Source organism: Photinus pyralis, unplaced genomic scaffold (assembly GCF_008802855.1).
Source record: "Photinus pyralis isolate 1611_PpyrPB1 unplaced genomic scaffold, Ppyr1.3 Ppyr1.4_LG1, whole genome shotgun sequence".
Lineage (NCBI taxonomy): Eukaryota > Metazoa > Arthropoda > Insecta > Coleoptera > Lampyridae > Photinus > Photinus pyralis.
In genome coordinates this window covers 43,268,979-43,293,847 of record NW_022170249.1, presented here as the reverse complement: position 1 = coordinate 43,293,847, position 24,869 = coordinate 43,268,979, and the positions used below count along the sequence as shown (strand labels likewise).

The following is a 24,869-nucleotide window of genomic DNA, read 5'->3' as shown; positions in this document are numbered from 1 at the left end:
CCGGTAAATAATTATCGTCTACACGAGACCTTGTAACCATGGCAGTAGTGCTTTCCAGAACAATTGTGACTTAGACCGCGACTATCATCTCATTTGAACCATTTCCACTCTAATAAAGTCAAAAACGCTATCTAGAATCGTCTGAACACATAGACACGATCTGTATTGCTATCGGCACTTCGTTTGGCAATGATTGGATATTATTGATTATTGAAACTTCCATGTAGACAATAATTGGGCAGTTTATTGAAACATTTTTCCGTTCAAAGTTTTGGCAGGTGCGGAAAGTTAATGCCTCATATAAATGCGAATTTTGATGCATATTTAATATATTTCAATCTGTGAATGTATATCAGTTGACATACAAACGAAGTGTAAATTGTTTTCATGACCCAATCTGATGATAAATCATTCTGTTACGCATCTGTATTTCTTAAGTCTTTTACGCCATGTCAAGATAATATGCTACTGAAGTAGTCTAGCCCCATTCTATTTAGTTCGGCTGTGACCATGAATGAAGAAAGACGCATGTATTAAGATTATTAAAATGGCTTTTAATTTTCAAGATCCTGTAGAGATTCTAAGAGGATTGTAAGAGGATTCTAAGAGTTTTAAGACTCTAGAGTTTGTAACGATTCTATAGAGATTTTGAAAGTAAGTACTAAGAGGATCATAAAAAGAATTATAAGAAGATTGCGAGAACATTTTATGAAGATTATTCCAGTTTAACATTCGCTATTGGGTGGTAGAAGGGATCAAAACAAACATTTATTTTTCACCAACAAGGGCAAAAAAATTAGATGCTGTCGAGTCGCCCTTGGAAGTTCAAGATAAGTACGATTTCCCATGTAAACAAAAATTCTAAAGGTGACTCCGTGACTCGACAGCAACTCATTTTTGATCGCATAATACATTTCATTCCAGAGCCACGGTCTTCTAAGTTTTATGATGACTGGGATATTCAATTTTTACTAGACATCTACTTTTTTTTTAAATGACGAACTGCGACTGAACGACTCATTTTAGATATCATATGTAATACTACTGCCGAAAGTAGTCACATGAAAATTCACCAAGAAATCGAAATATGTAATAATATACAGGGAGTTGTATTTAAACTTTGATATAAATCACCCTGTATAACAATTGCAATTTTTAAGGCACATGTAATCATTATAGACGACAATGGTATCATCACAATCTATAGCAGTTCTTCAATCTGTATTGCTGCAAACATTGTTAAAGCTAAGCAAAATAAATATGAATGAACTAACTTGTCATAAGTGACAACAAGAACATCCAAGTTAGAGTCAGAAGGAAAAATGTAAAATGAATAGTTTTTACCTTTAAACAATAAGTAAAATGAAATAAAAAAGTTGTCAAATGAATTCCAACAGAACTGTGAATGTACTCAAGGTTCTTTGACATTCACGAAGGCTAACTTTATTGCCACTCAAATTCTATAAAGTGAAGTACATTCCGCAGGGTTAATGGAATATTTCCCAAGTAATGCAACGGAATTTATTTTCAAACTTTGCAGACGTAAAATCACATCAAAACAGAAAACGCAGTTTTTATGGAAATAACATGACGGCTTCCCGAACAAAACAAGTAGCAGAACGTAAATTATTTTGTATTATACAAACAAAATTATCCGTGACATTGACGTTGTTGTGGAGAAGTCAACGCTCCAACTATTACGAAAAAATCGCAGAATGTTTCGCTTGTACACAAAATATCTGCGATCCACGACGATCAAAAAGGCAACAATGATTTTCTTCGGTCAAGCACAAAGCACAATATGAACAGTGAACTTCACGACTGTTCCACAGGCAGCATGCATGATTTACACGTTACCCTTCCAAAACAGCTTGAATTCGAAACGATGATCCGGTCGTGCCTTTTGATAATAATTACGAAATTACATTTTAATACTTGACTGTGTAATATATGGCACACCTACTTACATATGGATATTAGCAGTTATCATGTTATTGATTTATTAGAATTGGTTATCTTATCTACTGACTGAACCGTTTTATTTTTGTCCTAGTTATCATAATTAGTCAGGTAATTGAGGTTTAATTTGGCATTTAGATTGGTTTTTTACATCCAAAATGTTATCGATTGAATCAACATTAAAATGCCATTTCCTCTGCAGTAGATTCTTGCAAGTATCGAGCAGTAGACTGATGGACAGTTATTCCTCCCCAGTTTTGATTAATCATGTGATTTACTCGTCTCGATTAAAATGACAAATAGGGTGTTGCGATACGATCTTTCTTTTTCCCTTACGATAAGATAAGGGATGTCCTTATTTTGAAATGGCCTTTTTCATTCGTTTCCATTTATAGTACTTAATCAGATCGTAGTAATAACAATAAAAATTGTGATTTTGCACTTTATCACTTGGTAATATGATAAAAAGTTGTGTAATACACAACATTCAAAGGGAGTAATGAATATTTGTTTGTTTTTAGAGCCAGTTTCACTATGTACAATGTTCAGTTCACTGATGCTTGATTTCTAATGTGGATACATTTGTTTCCATGGAAACTAACCTTCCGTTAGGTTTAAAAGAGGGCACCGATCAGATGAGTAAATTGTGTAAATGTTACAGTCAAAGCAATTGATGTGACAATCATTCCTAATGATTGGATGTGATATTTTTTTGTTTTTTTTTAGCTTCGTAGAGGTGAAGTTCCCTACTAAGAAGATATTGAATTTTAAAAAAATCTTCCCGGCAGTTTTCCTTCTCCCAATTGTTCACACTGTCCAGTCATTATGAATACTAATCCTCGCATTAATTTCTGAGGCTGTATCACTTAAAAAACCACTTAGAGATTGTAGGCTCTGTATGTAGTACAGATCAAAAGGCCGTTTCCATTTGATATAAAGGTATTCAAGTGGATGAATGATTAAAAACTGGAGGGCCAAGATCATCGACTACACGATAAATGACGCTGGTCTGTGTGGCAATTGTCTTTGAATTGTTTTTTATATACTTAAATTGTTTGTGTAATTTTATGAGTACCTTTGATGCCTATTTGTACCGCAAAAGTGCCTACTTTGAATTCATAACACCCACTTGGCAACTGCGATTACAGTCGACAATAGAGCAAAACTTGCTACGCTCCTAAATAAATAATATGGATTGGACCCGTAGACAATAAAAAAACTTCCAAATTGTACATTTTACCACAGTTGCGTTTGATCGGTACATTCATCGAATTAGACGAATAGTATAAAAGTTTTACTCGATCTCTGACAGAAGGGTCGAGGGGGAAAATATCTGTTCCGGTTTCAATACTTCAAGTGTTCACTTAGGTTTTACTTTACAGCCGATTTTATATGGCGTTTGGTACTTTGGTGACTCACTCATGAGTCTTCATCCAGAACAAAAATGGTCGACTGTCGTTTAAAAAAAAACACAACTAACCGTGGGTTCGATTCCATACTTCAGGAATCCGTTTCCAGCGAGTTGGTCTGACAGGCAAATTACATCAAGAGGAATCGTACCAACTTGCAAGCTTCATCCCTGTTTTATGCCGGCAGACTGGGCCTCCTGCTTCATCTGGTGGTAACTTTGCCTTCCCATTACATTTGTTGTTAGTGCAGTGTTTGGTCTTTCTCTTCCCCCATTGATCCGGTCTCGCCTCCTTTCCGTCTCTGCATTGATTTTAAAAAACTTCTTTCCTCGTCCAAAACATCCTCATCCTTCCCTCTTCCTGTCTAATTTACCATAGCTATAGCCAGTGCCCAGTAGTTCCTTCTCTGTTTCTGCAAGTACTGTCATCTTGCCTGCATATTTTATTGTCTTTATGTTGTTACACCCATGTATTATAGTCCGGTAATTACATTCCTTCGAATGATTTTTCTTTGTTAATAAGGTTTGTTTAAATTGATTTATCTAAGGGAATTGCTTTAGGATTTGCTTAAATTTATATTTTGGAAGGTACAGGTTTTGTTGAAAATTCTTATGCATTGTAATTATTTCTTTATAAAGGTTTACGTGTATATAAGATATAAAGATATTCACTAACAACCCAAAAGATATATCTACTTCTACTTGAATACTAATAAACCCGTTTAGCGTTTTACATTACATTACATAATATTACATTACATTGAAAAATAATCCGGCCAAACTTCAATTTGGTGCAGAAAAATATGTGTATAAACACATTGCCACTGGCTAGCTAATCGTTTCCGGTACGTAGTACCATTGAATTTGCATTTTTGTATATGCATCATGCAAGGTTTACATAAATGGTCGTTAAAAAAATGATGCTAATACTGAGGATCCCTCGATATTCTGTTGTATCGGTTGATTAAAACTGAAATTACTCAAATATTTTTTTGGACTCACTCGCGAATTACGCTTGCTCCATCAGGTATAGTCGGGTAGGAATACTTTTCTTCTATTCTATGGTTGGTTTTGGGGGCTTGTACTATAGAAGCGGATCACCGCACAGTCACTTCTTTTTTCATTTTCTTCAGCCGTTTATAGACAGCAGATTTTCGCGAATACTAAAAGTTCAAATAAAAAATGACAAACTGTTTGCAACGTTCAATTATTCTTGTTCTTAAAAAATTGAACTTTCCCAATGTATTATGCGATCAAATAGAGTTACCTACTGTCGAGTCATCTTTGGAATTTGTTGAAATGGGAAATCATATTTAACATGAACTTCCAAAGGCGACTCGACGTCAATCCTTTTTTGATCGTCCGTTACTTTTGTACCAATAAGATTCGTAAAACGTCTAATTTTAGTCGATTTTTAAATGATTACCTTATTTTACATCAAATCAACATTGATTTAAAAGTGTTGGAGTTTTTAAGTAGGAAGGATTACCTTATCCTTTATCCTTTATAAGGTAAGATCTCGGTTATGAAGTGAATCGGTTGACATCAAGTTTTTCAGACCTGATAAAACGCCCAATATATGTGTGGTCATAGCATAATCAAAAATACATTTCACATTGGTTTGAAAATGTTTAAGAATTTTGAATTTTTATTATGCCTCAAAATTGCATTATGCTTAGGGTCTCCTAAGGGTTATCCGCCACTGGCTTGTGTGATTTTAGGTAAAGACATTTTTAAATTTCAAATTGTAAGTGCCATACATATTTTCATTGCAAGCAAATTCCTGTTACACAAATTCAAAGTAACCACTTACCTCAAAAGTGTACTAAGGATTTATCCATTTTTGAATTATGTGGAACATGGTATTACAACCTCTGGTGTGTTTCAATCAACCTTTAAATGTAATATTTTATATTCAATGGTGCCAACGCATTTTAAACATTTACTATTTATTGTGCACCTGCATTAAAGATCAAGTATTACATGCTGTGTAAGCTTTATTTAGGTAGCATCAGTTCCTTACTAATAAATTTCTAGATTTGCGAGGGATGGTTGGACAAGTGTAAGAATTGATTGTCTGTATATTTGAGCGGGACACATAAGTAAACATGGAATAAAATGAAATAATATTCTTTTTTCCCTTTTCCTTATTAATCCATCCACACCCCGAAGTTAATAATCATCGAAGTGGAAAAATTAGCTTAGCAATTTTGTAAGCACTTTCCGTTAGATGATTAAAAAATTCGGGGAAAACCTATGTTTCCTCTACAGTTTGATAATAACCTTAACCTAAACAGTTGTGGCAATTATATTTCATTTTCATTATGTTTTATCATATATTAAATCAAGCCACAATTTCCAATCGGCTTGTTTACATTTTTAATCACACATCCGATTTCAACAGCAAACAATTAACTAATTAAATAAAAAAATACCAAGTTGATTTACTAACACAAATTTCTGGTTTGTGTTCGTTGTCTTTATTTGATGGCTATATAAATATAATGTAACGCGTTTTACGAGTTTAAAATTATTTTTTAATGGTATACGAAAAAGTTTCATCATTCCTATAATGGAAAATATTGGGCATTCAAGCTTGAAAAAAATGCATTGCTGTGGTTTATTGGAAAAAATTACGCAAAATGAAAAATGTCTGTACGATATGTGACTTGCAGTTACTAGCAGTAAAATTGGACTATTCAAATAAAGTTTCCTTTTTTCAAGAGAAACTGTATCAATTGATTTAGCTTCAGAATATGAGAAATCCGAATGCAAGTTTTTCCTGTTTCCAGTTGCTTTGTTATCCATAGTTGTGCAATTTGTCAGAAGGAGTACAGAGCTGAAGCAATGTGTTGTCCAAATTCAGTTCTCATCTCGATTCTAGATCTTCCCAATTTCCATCAATTGCTATGCGATGAAATCCATTTGTGCCAATTCCACTTATGATACCTTTATTTTTTCGTCAAGTGGTTTCCTGTGAACACTTTCATCAATGTAATCTGTTTTTGCGTTTTATCAAGAGATGATACGTTTAGATTAATTGATAAGAATTTTCCTTATCTAGTGTGAGAAAGAGAGAGAACGGTTTTAATGATTTCAATCCAGTTTAAACCAGATCTGTAGGTTAATTAACCCTGTATTCAATGAACTTGCTCTGTTTATCAGAAGCTTTCCATTGCTGAACTGCGTTTTATTGTTAGTAATGCACAGAGTAAACTTTTTACTTCAATATGTTTACTTATGGAGTAGTCGGGCTTTATCTTTACAATTAAGCTGTTCTGTCCTTGAGCACAGGATGGTAAATAGAACGGAAAATAATGTCACTTAGATCGGAATAAACAGTCTACACTGCTTGTGATAATTGAGTTTGTCTCAAACTAACAGCTACAGTAAATTTTTAAAACCACTCCGTCAATAATGACTCTTTTTATTCGTTTCGGCATTTACGGTAGGCGATGTTGGTCTTCCTTGAAGTAAAAAGAAAATTCTTTTCAGGGAGAATTGGGTTGATTGAATAAAACGGATATGGATCACAAATTTTCACAATCAATGCATAGCAGAGTAAATGCCTAGGTAAATGCTTACTCTGTTAATTCGTACTAAATGAAAGTGTGTGACGCTCAAAAGACACTGTCAGAATACAAACTTGGTTAGCAGTGTAAAATACACTTCTACATCACAACGACTGATTAAAATTGTTCCTGTTCCTAACCCTAACCTTTGAATATAATTATATTCCAAGCTCTAACGAAGGAATAGGTACGGAGCACCATACAACTCACAACACAATTCAGGTCGCTCACATTTAAATCGAAACTTTTAGCATAACGTTTTACAAAGAAATGTTACATTCCCGGTAAATTCCAGGTGGTCGTCTATGCACTTGACAATACCTACAGTACCATATCCAAACTCGAGTATTCTTATTTGCCATGTTCCCAAATTAACTACTTTATGTAGGTGGTGAAATGTAAAGCATTTATTGCAATGCAAATAAAAGGTCTGATTGTTTTTTTTTGTCAATTTCAATTTAAGTCTCTACTTAATGGTTACTAATTTACTATACAATTGTACAGGGTGTCCCTAAAAGGTCTGTACAACGTGCTACCAGGGGTACCTCTATCCAAAAGTGCTTCGGTAAGGCGCTATCTACCGCTAAAGATTAAAAAACAAATCGTTATTTTTATTTTATCGGAAAATGGTTTTGCCGATTAAAATGAAATTCGGGATGTGAATGTCTAATGTAAAAAGGGTCTTTGTGATATCACCGTTTTGATTGTAGTTGCTATGTAGGTGGTAAAATATTGACCATCCACATCTGAAGAGGTCTAAAACTTTTTAACTACATTTTGACAGTTCTGAATTTTTGGACACTGAGAGACAGTTTACTTGCAAGCATTTTTTATCTCTTGATGAATATCGCTATCTGTGATGGTTTACGGTAGATAGCGCCTTACCGAAGCACTTTTGGATAGAGGTAAGTTGGGTTAAATCGTCCTATTTTGGAACAGAAATTTATATTTTAATGTTGATACATGTCTTATCTTGGATATTAGGCAACTTTAGTAGTGTGGGTAGATGTTCTTCATCCGTATTGCTTGACGGAGAAAAAGTGGAAGAAGATGAGTCATTAGGTGATTGAATCACGTGCAATGGAAGGTGGCGAGTTGAAGAAGATGATGTTGGTCGGGTGGAAAAACGGCGGTCTTGGCTGTGCAGTAGTTATAGTTCAGATTCAATCACTTTTTTCTTACGCCAATTTTAATTAGTGCTTACTCATTGGATGGAAGCTTTTTTGTGATTTTCGACATGCTCAAAAATAAAATGCCAGTGTCTTGTATGTTCTCCGTAGTGGTTAGTCTCTCAGCAGATGCATCTCGTATCGCTTCGTATTTTTGTTTTTGAAAAGCTGCATTACTCTTTAATATCTTCACCAATTCATCCGAAGGATTGGTTCTTTTGCATTTTGGCGATCGTGCTGCTTCATATCTTTGTGTTTCGTTAGATTGCTTTCTCTTCCAGTGCGTCTTCTTCATCGACTGGTTGTGAATTTTCTCCTACTCTTCTATCTCATGATTCTTGTAGTGTTAGTTAAATATGGGGTTGGTACTGGTGACTGTCAACGAGAACAGTTGATAACTTCGTGCGAGTCTTAAGTGTAATGTCGTTGTCTATTGTCATGTGTAGAAAATGACTCTTATAATAATAATCATAATTGCTGTATGCATTTATTATTAAAGTCCATTGTAATAAATTCCTGCAGTTGTTAATGTAACCGATCGATCCCTTATATGACACAACATATCTGGCGACGAGGCTTTGAACCTGAAGCGTGAACATAAAACGTCGTTTGTGACCGTGAAACCTAAAACAAAATGGCTCTTATTGGTACAATCGAACCGTTTGCACCTGGAACTTCGGATATCGAAGCATACATAGAAAGAATGGATCTGCTATTTATCTGTAATATAGTCGAAGAAGATAAAAAGGTTCCGTTGTTTCTAACTTTAATAGGAACGGAAACATACTCGATTTTAAAAGACCTGGTATCACCAGATAACCCCAAGAGTAAAAGCTACAGTCAGTTAAAGGAAGCGCTAACTACACATTTTAGTGCAAAAAAGATTGTCATAGCAGAGAGGTTTCGTTTCTATCGGTGTAGTCAGGGGGTGAATGAGTCTGTGGGGGAATTGGTCCGAAAGTTGAAGAAACTTGCACGGGATTGACAATTTGGAACATTTTTAAGTGAAGCTTTGCGTGACCGATTTGTATGCGGGTTATTAAAGGAGAACATTCAAACGAAATTGTTGTCGGAGAGTGACCTTACGTTCGAGAAAGCATGCAGTACAGCACTCTCCATGGAAACTGCATCTGAGCAAACAAAAAGTCTACAACCAGCTGATGTCAACAAAATTATGAAAAAACAGCAGTTCAAAACGTCAAAAGTTTATCCAACTCACGAAAGTCAAGGTGATCGTGAGAACTTCAAGTTCAGCAAAAAGGAAAACTACAAGCCATGCTTTCGTTGTAATCGAAAACATAACCCAAGTACGTGTCCGGCAGCTAATTGGGATTGCTTCCTATGTCATAGGAAGGGGCACACCTCAACAGTATGCCGTGCAAAGAAGAGCAGGTGGGTCAGTCAAGTCGAAGAGATGGAGTCCGAACATCAAGGGGGCGTGGACGTGCTAGAATTAAACCAAGTTACAGCTGTAGGAGAAGAAAACGGCGACCTGCAAGGGGTTCATTCCTTAACGGCGGAAATGAATACAGTTCGCAGTCTCGCAATCAGTCACGTATCAAACAAAAAGTCGGTACCTGTCCTATGTAAAGTCTATGTAAATAATAATCCAATAGTTATGGAAATAGACACAGGGGCAGCTGTAAGTATTTGTTGTCAACAATACTTTAGTTGTAATTTTAGCTCGGAGCGAATAAGAGGTACAGACATTAAAATGCAAGATGTGTCGGGAAACGAGATCAAGAGTGTAGGACAAATGAATGTAAGAGTGTCGTTGAGTGCTACTGGTCCAAGTCATATGTTGTCGTTGATTGTATCTAAAACGAAAAATAGTTCCTTCCCGCTCATGGGTCGGAATTGGCTTGATGTAATATTACCGTCATGGCGAAGTGCCTTTAGTCCTTATTCAAGGAACTTTGACACCAGTATATGTTCTATTACGGGGAACGATATTGTCTCAGATTTAAAAAAGCAATTTCCCAAAGTCTTTTCCGAAAACAAAGTCAATGGCATAACTGGTATCAAGGCTCGTTTAGTTCTAAAAGATGATGCGAGTATGGTTTATCACAAAGCATATACAGTGCCATACAAAATGAAAGAGTTGATAGAAAGTAAGTTAAAGACCATGATTAAAGATGGTATTCTAATTCCGGTAACACACGCAGATATTGCTAGTCCCATAGTGTGTGTTCCAAAACAAAATGGTGGTATTCGAATATGTGTAGATTTTAAGAAAACCCTTAACCCTGTCCTGAGAACCGATTACTACCCTCTCCCTACCTTGGATGAAATCTGTCATAATATCAAGGATGGTAAAGTTTTCACAATTCTAGATCTGTCGGAGGCGTATTTGCAATTACCTGTCGAAGAGCAAAGTCAAGAGCTCTTAACTATCAACACCCATATGGGCTTAATGAGATTCACTAGACTTCCATATGGTGTCTCAAGTGCTCCTGCAATTTTTCAGTCTACCATGGAAAGGGTCCTAGAAGGTCTTAAGGTAGGAATTTATATTGATGATGTAATTATAAGTGGACGTAACTTTACCGAGTGTTACACAAAAGTCAAAGAAGTATTATCTCGTTTCGAAAAGCATAATATTAGAATAAATAAGGACAAAAGTATATTTTTTAAACCAGAAGTGGAATTCTTGGGATATAAATTAGTCGAAGGAGGCCTTCAGCCACTACAATCTAAAGTGACAGAAATTAAAAACGCACCTGTTCCAAGAGATGTTACGCAATTAAGGTCATATGTGGGATTATTAAATTTTTATAGTAAATTTATCCCAATGCTTTCAACTATTCTACATCCACTTTATGGATTGTTAAGAAAAGACGTGGTGTTCTGTTGGAATGATGAATGTCAAACAGCTTTTGATAAATCAAAAGAATTGTTGGGGCATTGTTTTACCTTAACTCATTACAACCCGGATAACGAAATCATCATTACCACAGATGCATCCGCATATGGATTAGGTGCCGTTCTAAGTCAAAAGGTAAATAATGAAGTAAAACCTGTTATGTGCGCATCCTGTACATTAAGCGCAGCAGAGAAGAATTATTCTCAAGTGGAGAAGGAGGCACTGGGTATAGTATTCGCTATCAAAAAATTTCATAAATTTATATTTGGACACAAATTTACATTGATCACAGATCATGAACCTCTAAAAACAATTTTTGGCAACAAGAAAAGTATACCAACTCTGTCACATTCACGATTACAAAGATGGGCTATCATATTGTCGGGATATGAATACAACATCATTTATAAAAAGGGATCAGAAGTGGCAAATGCAGATGGATTTAGTAGACTACCATTAAAACTAAATTCGGGAGTCCAAGAAGTTTTATCATTCACAAACATGGAGGAGCAACCCGTTACAGCTGAAGTAGTAAGGTCCGAAACTGGAAAAGACTTAAACCTGATAAAAGTTCGGCAGTACGTCAAGGAAGGATGGCCACAACAATGTCCAAATGAAACATTAAAACCATATTTTAGTAGAAGAATGGAAATCACCATTGACAACGATTGTCTCAGTTGGGGATGTAGGGTGATTATTCCAAAAACCTTACGTGAACATGTGTTGGAGTTATTACACGATCAACATCCAGGAATCGTGCGAATGAAGCTACGAGCAAGAAGCGATATCTGGTGGCCTGGAATAACACAGGATATTGAAGAGAAAATCAGAAACTGCGAAGAATGTCAAATATATGCCAATAATCGACAAGAAGGAAAAATGTTGCAATGGCCGTTAGCGACGAACAACTGGCAGAGAGTTCATGCAGATTTTTTCAAATTTGAAGGCATCGAATTCCTGATAATTATCGACAGCAAAACAAGATGGTTAGAGGTATTTATGATGCCACAGGGAACTAATGCAGCGAAAACAATTTCTAAATTTAGAACTGTTTTCTCTTGTTTTGGATTACCAGAAATTCTGATAACCGATAATGGTCCCCCATTTAATAGCAAGGAATTTGAAATTTTTTGTAGATCAAATGGGATCCAACTAAAACACAGCCCGCCATATCATCCACCAAGCAATGGGGCGGTTGAGAAACAAGTCCATACCACTAAAAGGAACCTCCAAAAGCAATTATTCCAAAGTTCAAAATGCACAGAAACCATAACGCTCTAACATAAATTGGATAATTTTTTATTTAATCATCGGAATACTCCAAATTCTGTAACGAAGAGAACACCAGCTGAAATGATGATGGCAAAGAAACCAAGAACCAAAATTACTCTGCTAAAACCCAGTAATCTGGAAAATAAATCTGAAGAGGACTACAGAGAAAGGACAGTAGAATATGAAAATAATCGGCGGATAAATCGAAATTTATTTCTGGAAGGAGAGTACATATGGGCATACGAGGTCAAAGAAAAAAAATGGATCCCTGGGAAAATTATGAAAGCCGTGGGAGAATACACCTACTTGGTGTTGGCGTCAGGACGAGTAAGGTACATGCATGGCGATCATTTGAAAAAGCGCAGCAGAGCAGGAATGGAAAATGAAATCGTTCAAGAAAGCAAGACACCAGAATCTACGAGTTATCTTCCACCTGCTCTTCCACTACCCGAAGTCAGAGATCAGGTCCACATGCCAGAAATGGTGGGACCGCGGGTTGAGGATGAAGTACGGCTTCGTGATGGCCCTTCAACGGGTCCACCACCAGAGGGAAGCACGGAAGCCCAGCCTGGCCCTAGTCATCCTGTTGTGAGGGATGTTCCATCCCCTTCCCTCCGTAGATCCAAACGAACGGTTATACCACCTAACCGCTTAAATTTGTAAGTATTTTAATGTTTTTTTTGTAAGTGACGACCTTAAAATAAGAGGGGAGAAATGTAGTGTTAGTTAAATATGGGGTTGGTACTGGTGACTGTCAACGAGAACAGTTGATAACTTCGCGAGTCTTAAGTGTAATGTCGTTGTCTATTGTCATGTGTAGAAAATGACTCTTATAATAATAATCATAATTGCTGTATGCATTTATTATTAAAGTCCATTGTAATAAATTCCTGCAGTTGTTAATGTAACCGATCGATCCCTTATATGACACAACAATTCTCATCTTCTGACACACGGACACATTAGTCCTAAAATCATAGATATCAAAATATCTGACATAACTTTTTGTAAATATTGTGTTTTATCCTTCCAATGAGGGCAGAAGAAAGGCCATTTGTTGTTCCCATTTCCAAGTTATAACTTTTTTGCGGCCTGACTGACCACTCATTTTGGAAAGACGTTTCTGTCGGGTTTTGATAAAACAGCAACGTGGTCGATTCCATTTTCTTTAGCTTGACTTACTGCAAGAAGAGATTTTGTCTTTTAGGTTTTTAGACACTTGCAGGAGTATCGGCTTCAGCCTGCTATCGATCGAATTTCAGCACTGTACGAGAACTAATTGCTATTTAGAAATTAGAAGAGATTAGGACCCATTGTTATGCCGGAATCGACTAAAGAAACGTGGATTTTTCCAACTGCATAGCTGCTTTAGATGAGAAGCACTATAAAATAAGAAATGGGAAGCACATTAATATTCAATGTCTGATAAATGCAGGTTCCACCTATTTTAATTATAAAGACACTCATTCAGTTGTTCGTATGGCGCTAGTGGATGCCGACTACTGTGCGTTGATGTTTGCGCCTACGGTAGAAATAGCGATCGCGGTGTATTTTTGAAAAACCTTACCTGATATGTTTAGTTCTTTTCCTATTTCCTTCCACGCTTCCGGCCGCACGCGTTGATCTCTGTATTCAGGACACACCATATCAAACAAAAATTGGCGTTTTCTAACAGCCACTATCAATGTTTCCTCTATTTTTGCCAGCTCGTGTCGTAACTTGCATGAGGTAACAATCTGATTAAGCGCATTTGTTTCTGTTATAGATTTTCGTGAAGTGACCTACGACAGCATGCCGGCACGTGCCATCACGTGACAGCAGTCTGTTTTCGCCTTCAGTTTCATTGGGTCCAAATCACTATTATAAACGTGACATGAATTGAATCATGCATGCTTACGTAAAGGCCGCTTGACATGGAGCAATACTACGCGCAAGAACTTGCAGAAAGAAATTGCAAGGTCAAATCCTTGCATGCAATAAGCATTGCATGGTATTTGACATGGTGCAATTCTATTTCAATTGCCACATGTCTGCCAACAGAAGAAACATATGGATTTGTCAACAAAGTTGTTAACCTCAAATGAAAATTAAATTTTGATTGCTTGAAGAAACGTGAAAATTACAAGAATAAATAAGATTAGTAAAAACAAGTAATGAGTGCGTCTCTCAGCACCACAGTTGCCGCCGCTGTATTTTACTAGGTTGGTGCCACAAAAACAACTAGATTTATCCCTAGAATTGCACGATTCATGCAAGAAAAATAGCACCGGTCCTATAAAAATTGCATGCAAGTTTCTTGCAGCAATTGATCAGCTGGCTTTGAACTGCGCATGCCTTTCGCAATTTTTCTTGCAACTTGCATGCAATTGCAATTTTTATTGCTCCATGTCAAGCGGGCTTAACTTTTCACTAAAATATAGTATTAGCGTATTCACTGGTAGAATCTAATTAGTTAAAATGTGTTGGGCCAAGCTCTTGCCATTCACAATCTTTTCTAAACAATTTGCAGACAATTACGCAACAAATATCTGTACATTTGATGTCAATTTATCGAGGACGTGTCTTTTGTGAATATTCGTAGTATTGAAAGGCAACGGAATTCTTTCTATGTGTGTATTGTCAAATTACGTAAGAATGAAAAGGTCAGATAAAAGCTTTGGTTTGACCCTAATAGATGCCAAAGTAATTTGAAGGGTTGAAGTCCATGGTTTTTCCTCAAAACGGGTTGGGTGTAATTAAATTCCCAAATAACACCAAGATGCCAAAGTATATTGATTTCATCGTCCGATCGCTCGCTGGCTTACTCGTGCGTTCGTGATGTGGGATCGTCGACATCTGTGGGTGCCATCCCCGAGAGTAGTTTACCAACATGGTGATTTTTCAGTTTTTTCCCTTCGACCCCACACGAGGACTTTGATAATTTTTATAAATAAATTTATATTTATTATTATGATAAGGGAATTTGAAACATAGTTAGAAATACCTTGGTAGCTTTAGAATTCAAATTGCAACATTTAATTTTAAATTTGTGAAGATAAAAGACCTCATAGTCATAGTTGACGAGCTTAAGTCATACAGGTGGAAAATCTACAAATGTACTCAAAAACTGCGTTTGATAGCAACACATTCCAGAGAACAATGATTTTTTATATTGAAGAATACTACGATTTCCAATAGCATTACTGATTGCTTAGTAGTAATTTTAATGCAGTTGCCAGCATTTTTACCAATAAGACCGACTAGCTCTGAAATTCAAAGTCCAATCTTATAAAACAGTGGTAAAACGTCCGACACATTTTTCGACTTCTTATCGATTTATATATAGTAGACGATAAAAAACAGCGCTTTTGAAATCCACCTCTATCCGAATCAAGGAGAAAAGTTTGATTAGGTCAACAACTCGACTTCTGATTAAACCTTCGTTCAAAGATTACTACGAGTTTACAACTTCCATGGGAATTTCAGAAAAACAAAAAGCTAATCACTTGTTTATTTATTTTTCCCTATATGGTTATGACACTTTCCATTTCGATAAATTTCTTTTACATTGCAAATAAATACCCTAGAAATAACAAATCATTTTAATGTGGAAAATTAGTTGAACTAATCGCGTCGATTAAATAATAGGCTGTTTGCATAATGCAAACAAGTCTCGTCAATCATTACTGCATTAAGGAAATGCTTGTGAAAAAGGAAGATTTTCATACAAATTCCATTATAAATAAACACGTTCGTAACATTTGATGGAATATTTTCAGTACTAATACTCCACTTACATAATGACACTCGCAATTATAATTGGAGGAAATTTTTTTACAATTAAAAATTGAAGGAAAATTTATACGGAAATTTAGATTTCAATAACCCATTTTCAGTATGTTCACCTTCAACTCGTAACTACCTCCCTACGGTCTTCAAAACAAAATCAATACCGTAGGCGATTTTCCCCTTGCGCCACGCCGACCTTGACCCCTAGAGCTTTCTTAGAATGAGTAGGTGGTTGTTTTCAATGGATTTTCTCGATTTTCCTACTATCATCTGAGAAATACGCCAGCCTGTCTTACGATAATTCCTTCTCGGTATCTGTACCAGTTTCCAAGTCATTCTGATGTTTCATAATACAAGCCCAATTACAGACATTAGGTATATTTGCAAGTATTAGCTAATGATGTTTGTAATGTGTTAGTCTAATTATAACATTATTAAGTTATAAATATTCCTTAAACTTGTTTTAACATTATCTAAATTTAATATTGATTGCGGGTCTAACAATTAAGGCTATTTGGCGCCTCGTAATTTTCCAATAAATGCGAAATTGAATGTGTTTTTCGTAAAACTACTGAAAATATCTCCATAAAAATAAGAATCAAAGTTTTATTATACACCTTGAAACGTGCAAGTTCATTTCAAGGGCTCGCGTTTTGAATTCGTCTTTTGGACCAGACCAAAGTCCTTGGACGCTGGTAGATCAGAACTTCATTTGATTTAATTATTTATCGGAAAAAATAAAAAGTAGAGAAGCTTTTAATGCATAAATGACATGCTTATTCTAATTATATAATGCTGTGTTTAATTAGATAGTCCTTTCAGAGAAGTCATATGCAATAACACGAGACTAGACTTTTCTGAAACGGATTAAATATAGGTTTATTCTGTGGGTGGTTTACTTGATTTACAAGGGTGTCCCGACATACTATATCAGTTTTTCAAACTACATAACAGTCGGTGATAATGACTGGCCTTCTCGCTGGCCTTCCTACACTAAGTGTTCAAAATTGAAAAAAAACCTTAAACTGCAAACTGTGCGGTATTGGAAAATTTAATGTTTATTGTAATTGCCATACGGTCGTAAAATTTAACTCTATTAAGACGTCGTACAGTGTTAGTGTTACACTAGCTTCAGATATTACGATCGGTTGCGATTCCAATTCGTAGAAACACTGAAGACGGGGATTTGAGGGTATCACCGAGGGATGACTGGTTCTTCAACAGTCGTCTAATATCTGATAGAAATTTTAGAGAAAAGACAAATTATGTAGGGTGTTCAATGTTTAAATTTTCCCCTGTCGCAATTAAGCAATTCGAAGAAGATGGAATTTCTTATACGGACGTTTCCATCTAACTGTCGTACTGTCCGTTTAGTCTATAGCTATAACGTTGGTCGGGGACTACCACATTCGCTTTGTCGGTACCTACTTCCGACGGCGCATTCGCTGGTAAATCGTGTTTGAAGTTTTCACTCCACCATCTTGTCCGGGGTTACCAAATTCCCTTTGTCGGTACCCACTTCTGAAGCTGTCACGCCATTTTTGTGGATTTCGCTAAAACCCCTCCACAAAATACTAAAAAGTACTAAATTTTTGGGGGACTTCTCACAGCTCGAGCTTCTATTGGCGACACGAGAATGAGAGACCGCGATTCGAGCCTCGAATATTCGCAGCAAAAGGTGGTTAATTTCGCTCCTAGCAAAAAACAAACTTCAGCCACGCAGGACTTGTGCGCGTTTACAAGATCTTTCCGGCGACACCAGTTTGAAAACAATCGGAGTTCGGACCAAAACTATAGAAGAAGATAGGAAAAAATTACCACATTAGAGAGCCACGCTCTGAGATGGCCGCCAGATGTCGCCGACCCCACATCATGTAGCCCCGTCCCTAAAGTTCTTAATACATGGCCCACGTACACTACTCGTCTTTCTACAAACATTCTCTTACGGCCCTCATTTGCTGCTAACCAGCCAGCCAGCCAGCCAACCGAAGTGAGATGAAAAGATACCTGTTTACAAATAAATTTGCAAAAATGCGCTAAAAATCGTCGATAACGTCATCTCAAAGTTAGGATATGCTGTATAAAAATTTGTTACATCAGAAAGAGCGCAATTTAAAATACTAATCGACGTTCCGAGCATATTTCCGAAAAAAAATTTCTTTGACTTACTGAATTTATTCCCAGTTAAGAGTCTCGTACTGTAACTTTATTAAGTTAAGGATCTACGCACCTCAACATGATACGCAAGGAAGGAACAATTTTTAGGTACCAAACAAAGGCAAATTATTTCTTTTACAAAAAGATTTGAGGTTTCTAAGTGACATTTTTGGGGCCTCAAACATTGATATAGACAAAAAATCTCATTCATTTTTAAATTATAGGAAATTAGAGACACTTTGACGCCAATAACCAATCGTCTCACATCGAATGCCCCCAAAAAGAAAAATCTTCCTCACAAATTCAAAAAAATACCCAATTCGATCGGTTCAATAGAATTTTCTTGCTACACTAAAACTGAAATTGTCTTCGTTCAAATCAGATCCAACGATACATCAAAGATATTAATCAATTTAGATTATTTCCTTCAAATATGCGGTACAGTAAACAGTGGGAGGCGATGGCTCTGAAGCGTTTCAAATCTGAGCGAGGCGAGGCGGTGAAGTCGCTGATGCCGAGCGTATGTCTTATCAAAATCAAAAATTGTTATGAACATTAAAAAATCTTACAATTTTTACAGTACTATCTTACTAACAGATTCAACTAACACTAACAAGTTGACTGTGCCCCCATCTTATAGTTTGTGTTATTACTTAATAACAAATAAAAAATTAAACATAATAATAATTATAATAATATTACATTAAAGGTTTCTCTGATAAAAGCAAACAAAATAGGCGTGCCAAAAGACGTAGTACGCATACGCAATAGTCAACTTTCTTATTTGTGGTGGAATTTAATCGAAATTTTGATGGTAGATTCCTCCAATAAAAGTAAATAAGATAAAATGCCAAAAATGGTACATTCTTATTTGGGGAGTCAATTTCATAAGCATTTTTCTGGTATTACGCCGAATATAGATTGCACTTCAAAACTGAAGACACAAACGTAAAATACCACGGTTGATGGTGTTCGTGCGAAGTATGCTCATTTTAGTCTATCAATATATCGGTGCTTTTTTGAGCCGAATCATATTTATTTTTCGCTTTTTTTGCCTGTTAGAATATTCCGACTTAACACTTAAAACAACAACTCTAACTATAACTCTCGCCAGGAAAAATTGCCGGTCACAGAACACTTGATCCCGATCGACAATCCTTGTTTTTGGTAAGGCGCTAACGACTTCCGGGATAGTATCGTGTCAATGTTGAACGAAAAGACTTTTTGTTCAACATTAGCACGATCCTATTCCAGATGTCGCTCGCATCTTAATAAAAACAAAAATTGTAAATCGACACAAGGTGTGCTGTGACCGGGAATCTTTCCTGGCGAGAGTTATACATTTGGACAATCAAGCAAAAAAATGGATAAACGGAAAAACAATAATAAACGGCGATTGGTAATAAAAATGCGGTTAGTTTGTAATAGAATAATGAACCACACATTTTCTGAAAAATCTTTGTTAGATGATATTCCATGAAATGATTCTTCGTTGTATAAAAATATTGTGGAACAATGTCGGCAAGTGTACATAGCTTTAGGCTTACTTGAGATTTTTGGAAATGGGTTTCCAAAAACAGACAGCTTATGAACGTAACCTTTTAATTATAGTATATGTATCCTAGTCCAAGATTACACCATCTACCAGTAAACTGCTACTGAAACTGTAAACGATTCTTCTGCCGCAACATGGGCATATTCAGTTCACCTACCGTTAACATGGAAAGAAGAATTAACGAAGACATACAGAAGCCGAAGATATAGCTTATAAGAAAGGAAGAGAGAATCGCGAATATAGATATGATGGGCCAACAAAAATTGAGTAACTTGAGAAATGTTGAGGTTGAAGTGGATGTTAGAATCAGATGTGTTGCCAGACTACTGCTACTCGTCCAGAAAAAAAACTTTCTGTGGCAAGGGGTATAAGCAAAGGAACAAAGTTAACTGAATACAGGACAATATGGACCAATAGTTTTGTTTGGCAATTTGGCCTGGAAATTAACTATAGTACTCATGAAAAGCGAGACACAGGTTGTGAAAATGAAATATCTCATCAGAAGCGTAAGAGAAATAACATCGTAAGAACGGGATTGGGACTACATACTACAGGCAATTATTAAAAAAAATAGAAACCGCGACAGTGAAGTTGGTTTGGATATCTGAATAAGATGAAGGAAGATAATAGATATGCCGGTGAAGGGAAATAACATTTGAAAGAGCTCTCGAGGAAGACCTACAAAACTTGAAATGGGATGGGGCAAAACAAGATAAAAGAATAGCCGTTGACTGAAATGACTAACATTAATTTCATTATTTCAGACCAGAATGTAATTAAGTTTCTTTTTGATTAGGTGTTACTAAATATGATGTAAATACGGATGGGGCCATTTCTTTGGCTTATTTTATGTCTAAAAGTTCATATAAATATAGATCGCAAACGCTTCGTTACGGATTTACATTAAGGTGTTATAGTTGTACCTACTGTACACTTTTACAATTTAAACCTTTAATTTATAAACATATGCAAAGACAAGATAAAAATTAATAAAAAAAATATATTATCCAAATAAAACCGGGCTTATTGGACCATTTTAAAAATTATACTTTCATTTACCTATCGAAAATTGGTTTTTATTTTTGTTTGTCAATAACGGTTATAGATACGAAAAAATTACAAGGGACTTGTTTCACAATGTACCAGGAGATATAAAGAAAAATCTTAAAAAATATTGTAATTTTAACATCATTTAGATCGGTTAATCGATCATGAAACGTTTGCGGACCTATGCTTTTAGGCATAAAATAAGCTAAAGAAATAGCCTCTTTCGTGTCTACATCATATTTACGAACACCCAGTATAAATTTGAAAAAAAATGGGCTTTCTACGAGGTCTCTAATCCTTGGATGATTAGCAGTATTTTGAGAATTCCACTAAAATTACTTTTATGAAATGTTCAATGGATCTTGGTAATTTTGGGACTGTGATCAAAGTGCCGTTCTGATCATGTTATACGTCGTCATGAACTACCCGGTTAGGGATGTTAAAACGAACCGACAACATTTAGTCTACATACTATCTACTAATCTACATCATTGAGAATTTTGCAATAAACTTTTGAAGCTGGGATTTCCTCCAAATTCATTGAAATGCTGCTTGACCTCCAGTACGATGAATTTGGCGGAAAAAATTATGTGTAGGTAAAAGGATAATCCCAATGGGAAATATCGACTGAATGCATGGATACGTTCGATTCTGCAAAGAATACAAGAATTTCTCATATTTTGCAATTGCCAGTATTGAGTTAAAGTAATAGAACCGATTTTCTCGTTATCATTTTCTCTAATTTCAATTTCAACCACCTGCGCCCTTCAAACATCCCACATTTCCGGTAATTCGATTTCCAACGAAATTCTACACTTTTCCGAAATACAACAATAAAATTATCATAAAATACACCTGCACTCTTTCTCGTACTTACTACTTACTATTTCCTCTAGGGTTCGACTGAATTTTCCTACACCTTTTTACAATTCGTAGACGGCTAATAATACGCGTGAAAACTGCAACGTTTTCGTTCGTTGAACTTGCTTAAATTTATGAGGAAATCTGCAAATAAATCCTATTTCTCTTTACTTTAGGATTAAGCGTAAAAAGATAATTAACTGCCTAGAAACTGACAACAAAATACAACTTTTTCGAAAAAAAACAATAAAACGACTTTAGGTTAACAAAAGGATTTTGGTATAATGATAATGAAAAAGAGCTTGTGGGAATGGAATGGGTACAATTGTTATTTGTTACGTCTGTTCATGACCAGAGGACAATGTACGGAGTTTTCCGCCAAAGCAAATACAATTAATTTATTGCACATCGGGGGAACGTAAACAAAGTATTGGGTAATTACTTATTGCAATTGAATATTAATTTCCTAAATAATAATTGAAAAACAACAAACATCGATGTCGCTGGGTAATAATTATTACTCAAAAATCAGAATCGGAATAACTACGAGAATTTGTTTTTTAAACATTGCATGACTAACAAGAATTATCGGTTTTTCGAACGCTATCGTAAAGAGCGTTTCCCCGGGTAGCGCCCGGGTATTCCATGAATTACTTGCGTTCTCGTGGACCGTCTCCCACTTTTCCACTCAGACGGTATATAAGCGGAGCGTAACGATTGTGACTCACAACATTTTAAACGCTCAAATAGTGTATATCGTGGATATTGTTCGAAGTCTTGTATTACACAACTTGCGTAATTAATAACAAATAAATTGTGAAGTGATTTTAATTGTTTTTGTGGAAATATTGTGAAGTGAATTTTCTGAAAAGATCAAAAGTGCATAACCAAAGAGGATTACTTTATTCCCACGTTGCTAAGATGTGTATATCAAAAGTGCAACACCCCAAGTGCAAAATGCTAAACAGGTGTGTAAAAGCTCCTTCTTCGTCCTGACCCCGAAAAAGCCCAGGGAATAGTGATTCAAGGTACTAACGGACAATGTCTTATTACAGAAATACAATCGTAGGGGAAGTTACTGGCGTGTTGACCCGCGCTCGGGTTGAAAGGCGCCTAATATGCGGTCTTCTTCCTGCTATCACCTTCCTGGAGGATAACCCCGATGGAGCGCTACTTTGTATGCTCTCCCAGACCAGACCAGGGGATGCCGCCACTCACATCCAAACAGTGCTATTACAAGCATTCTGTTACGAAAATTTCATCCCTGTAATACAGGTAGGTGTCATTGATAGCGTTCAATAAATAAAAAGTGCCGACAATTCAAGCTTTCCCGCTGGCGTTAAACAAAATAAAGCCTGAGCGGGAATTCCATTAGTTAACAAAATAATTACAAATGCGCGCGTCATAAAAGACTGGTTTTATACCAACAAAAAAACTAATTGTCACCTTCTTTTCAGGTTGATAGCAGTGAAAAATTAGCAGATTTATGCGGACTATCAGAAGGCAAAGGCAGAAATTCCGAATGTTTCTGCGCAATCATTACAACAGACACAAATAATGAATTAAACCCTGATGAAGATCCACCCCTATCACCATCCGAACAGAAGCTGGCGGACTTCTACGAGTGCACACTAGAGGAGTATCCAAGACCAGTCATTCACCTTCCATCCTTAGGAACAACGTGAACAATTTTCAGAAAAGGGTTGAAATTATCCCAAGAGTGAATTCTACTAAGAAGTTGTACTACTTGCTGGTGTACATAATCTGCCTATTAATCGGTAGCGTCAAGATCATCTGCTGATCATCATAATCAGCAAATGTATGATGAAGTTTTCCATAAGATTAGAGAAAAATATTGTTAAACACTTTCATTTGGAAAATGTTGGTTTAACAATTAAACTTGTTGATTATTTGTTTAGTTAATTTAGGATTAAGTGTTTAGTTTGTAAAAATTACTTTAATGTGGAAGATTGTACTTTATCCTTTTCTGAAAATTGACTTTGAAAACTGATTTGTAAAAAACATAATACCCAATTGTGTTTGTTGAGAATTGTCACATTTATAATGTTGAAATATTGTGTAATAAAAATAGATTTGTTGCTTATAATGTTTTATTGTTAACAATAATAATTGGTAAAATTGCGCTGCACTTGCAAAGTTGGTGCTTTGCAAAATGTTACACCATTCTAAATTTCTATGGGAGTATTTCTATAATTTGCCAATTTTCTGAGTATGTACTTTTTTTCACATACTCTACACTGCAGTATGTTTTATTTGCATGTATGTTGGATGCATATGAAAAGACCAAATTCTCATTGTATAGGTAATACCATAATATTATGTTATTGTATTATTACAATGGAATGTTTACTTACATTTAATGTTTACGCATAAAGAAGTATCTTTGAAATCTAGTAGAAGTTCTATGAATTCCAGCATTTCTGCATGTTGCCATAATTTTCTTTAAAATATCTTAACCTATTTCCTGAAGCATCCACCATTCTTTTCAACTTCTCAAATTGATTTTCGTCAAGCGTTAATACTTAATGTTTTCAAATTTCTCTGAAGAGTCCTTAAGCTTTCTTCAAATTCTCTTCAGATTTCCGGTTTTCCGCACGCTTCTTAGTGTTACGAGAATATAATCTGCTCATAATTTACACACTTGCCTATACTTAAATTTAATCAAAAAATGAATCCGAATTAGACTTATTAGGGACTAGATTTTGACCTGTGGAACTCAAAACTTTCGGAATTTTCAAGATTGAACGTCTACATCAGAAAGTATGGGCACAAAACCGATTTACAAAAAAAAAACAGAAAATCGGAAATAACTTTTATGTAGCGGTCAAGACTGGTCCACGGGGCCCACCCCACGAAAATACTTCGAGAGTAAATGAGTAACATTCTAGTAACTGGAAGCACTACAAAACCACTTTAAAGACAGTTTTACAGTTAATAATTTGAATCTGCTAAATAAATCGCCCGAATATCTACCAAGGTTTTTGTTATCACCGCTGATAATTTGTGTAAGGTGGGTTGCATAACTATTAGACATATCCATGCAATGAAAAACAGGAAAAGCTCACGAAAAAGGTTCAGATTATGCCCCTGAGTGCCATAAAAACTGTTTGTGATTAAATTACTGACCTTTGTAGTTTGTAATCCCCTAAGCCGGTTTCAAGGACGGTGTGTTAAATCAAAAAGTATATAACGTTATATCACAGTAAAGCTCCGTTAT

General features: G+C 35.8%; 2 protein-coding genes across 2 annotated transcripts; both read left to right on the top strand.

Moving 5' to 3' along the window:
- The first annotated feature begins 8,742 nt into the window (after nt 1–8,742).
- LOC116161491 (uncharacterized protein K02A2.6-like) lies at nt 8,743–12,252 on the top strand. Its single transcript, XM_031474852.1, has 2 exons — nt 8,743–9,044; nt 9,114–12,252. Exons 1-2 carry the CDS (start codon nt 8,743–8,745, stop codon nt 12,250–12,252), a joined length of 3,441 nt encoding a protein of 1,146 aa, XP_031330712.1.
- A 10,096-nt stretch (nt 12,253–22,348) lies between these two features.
- LOC116158686 (growth arrest and DNA damage-inducible protein GADD45 alpha) lies at nt 22,349–23,733 on the top strand. Its single transcript, XM_031471511.1, has 3 exons — nt 22,349–22,599; nt 22,687–22,906; nt 23,089–23,733. The coding sequence occupies exons 1-3, from the start codon at nt 22,553–22,555 to the stop codon at nt 23,314–23,316; spliced, it is 495 nt and encodes a 164-aa protein (XP_031327371.1). The 5' UTR covers nt 22,349–22,552; the 3' UTR covers nt 23,317–23,733.
- The last annotated feature ends 1,136 nt before the right edge of the window (nt 23,734–24,869 follow it).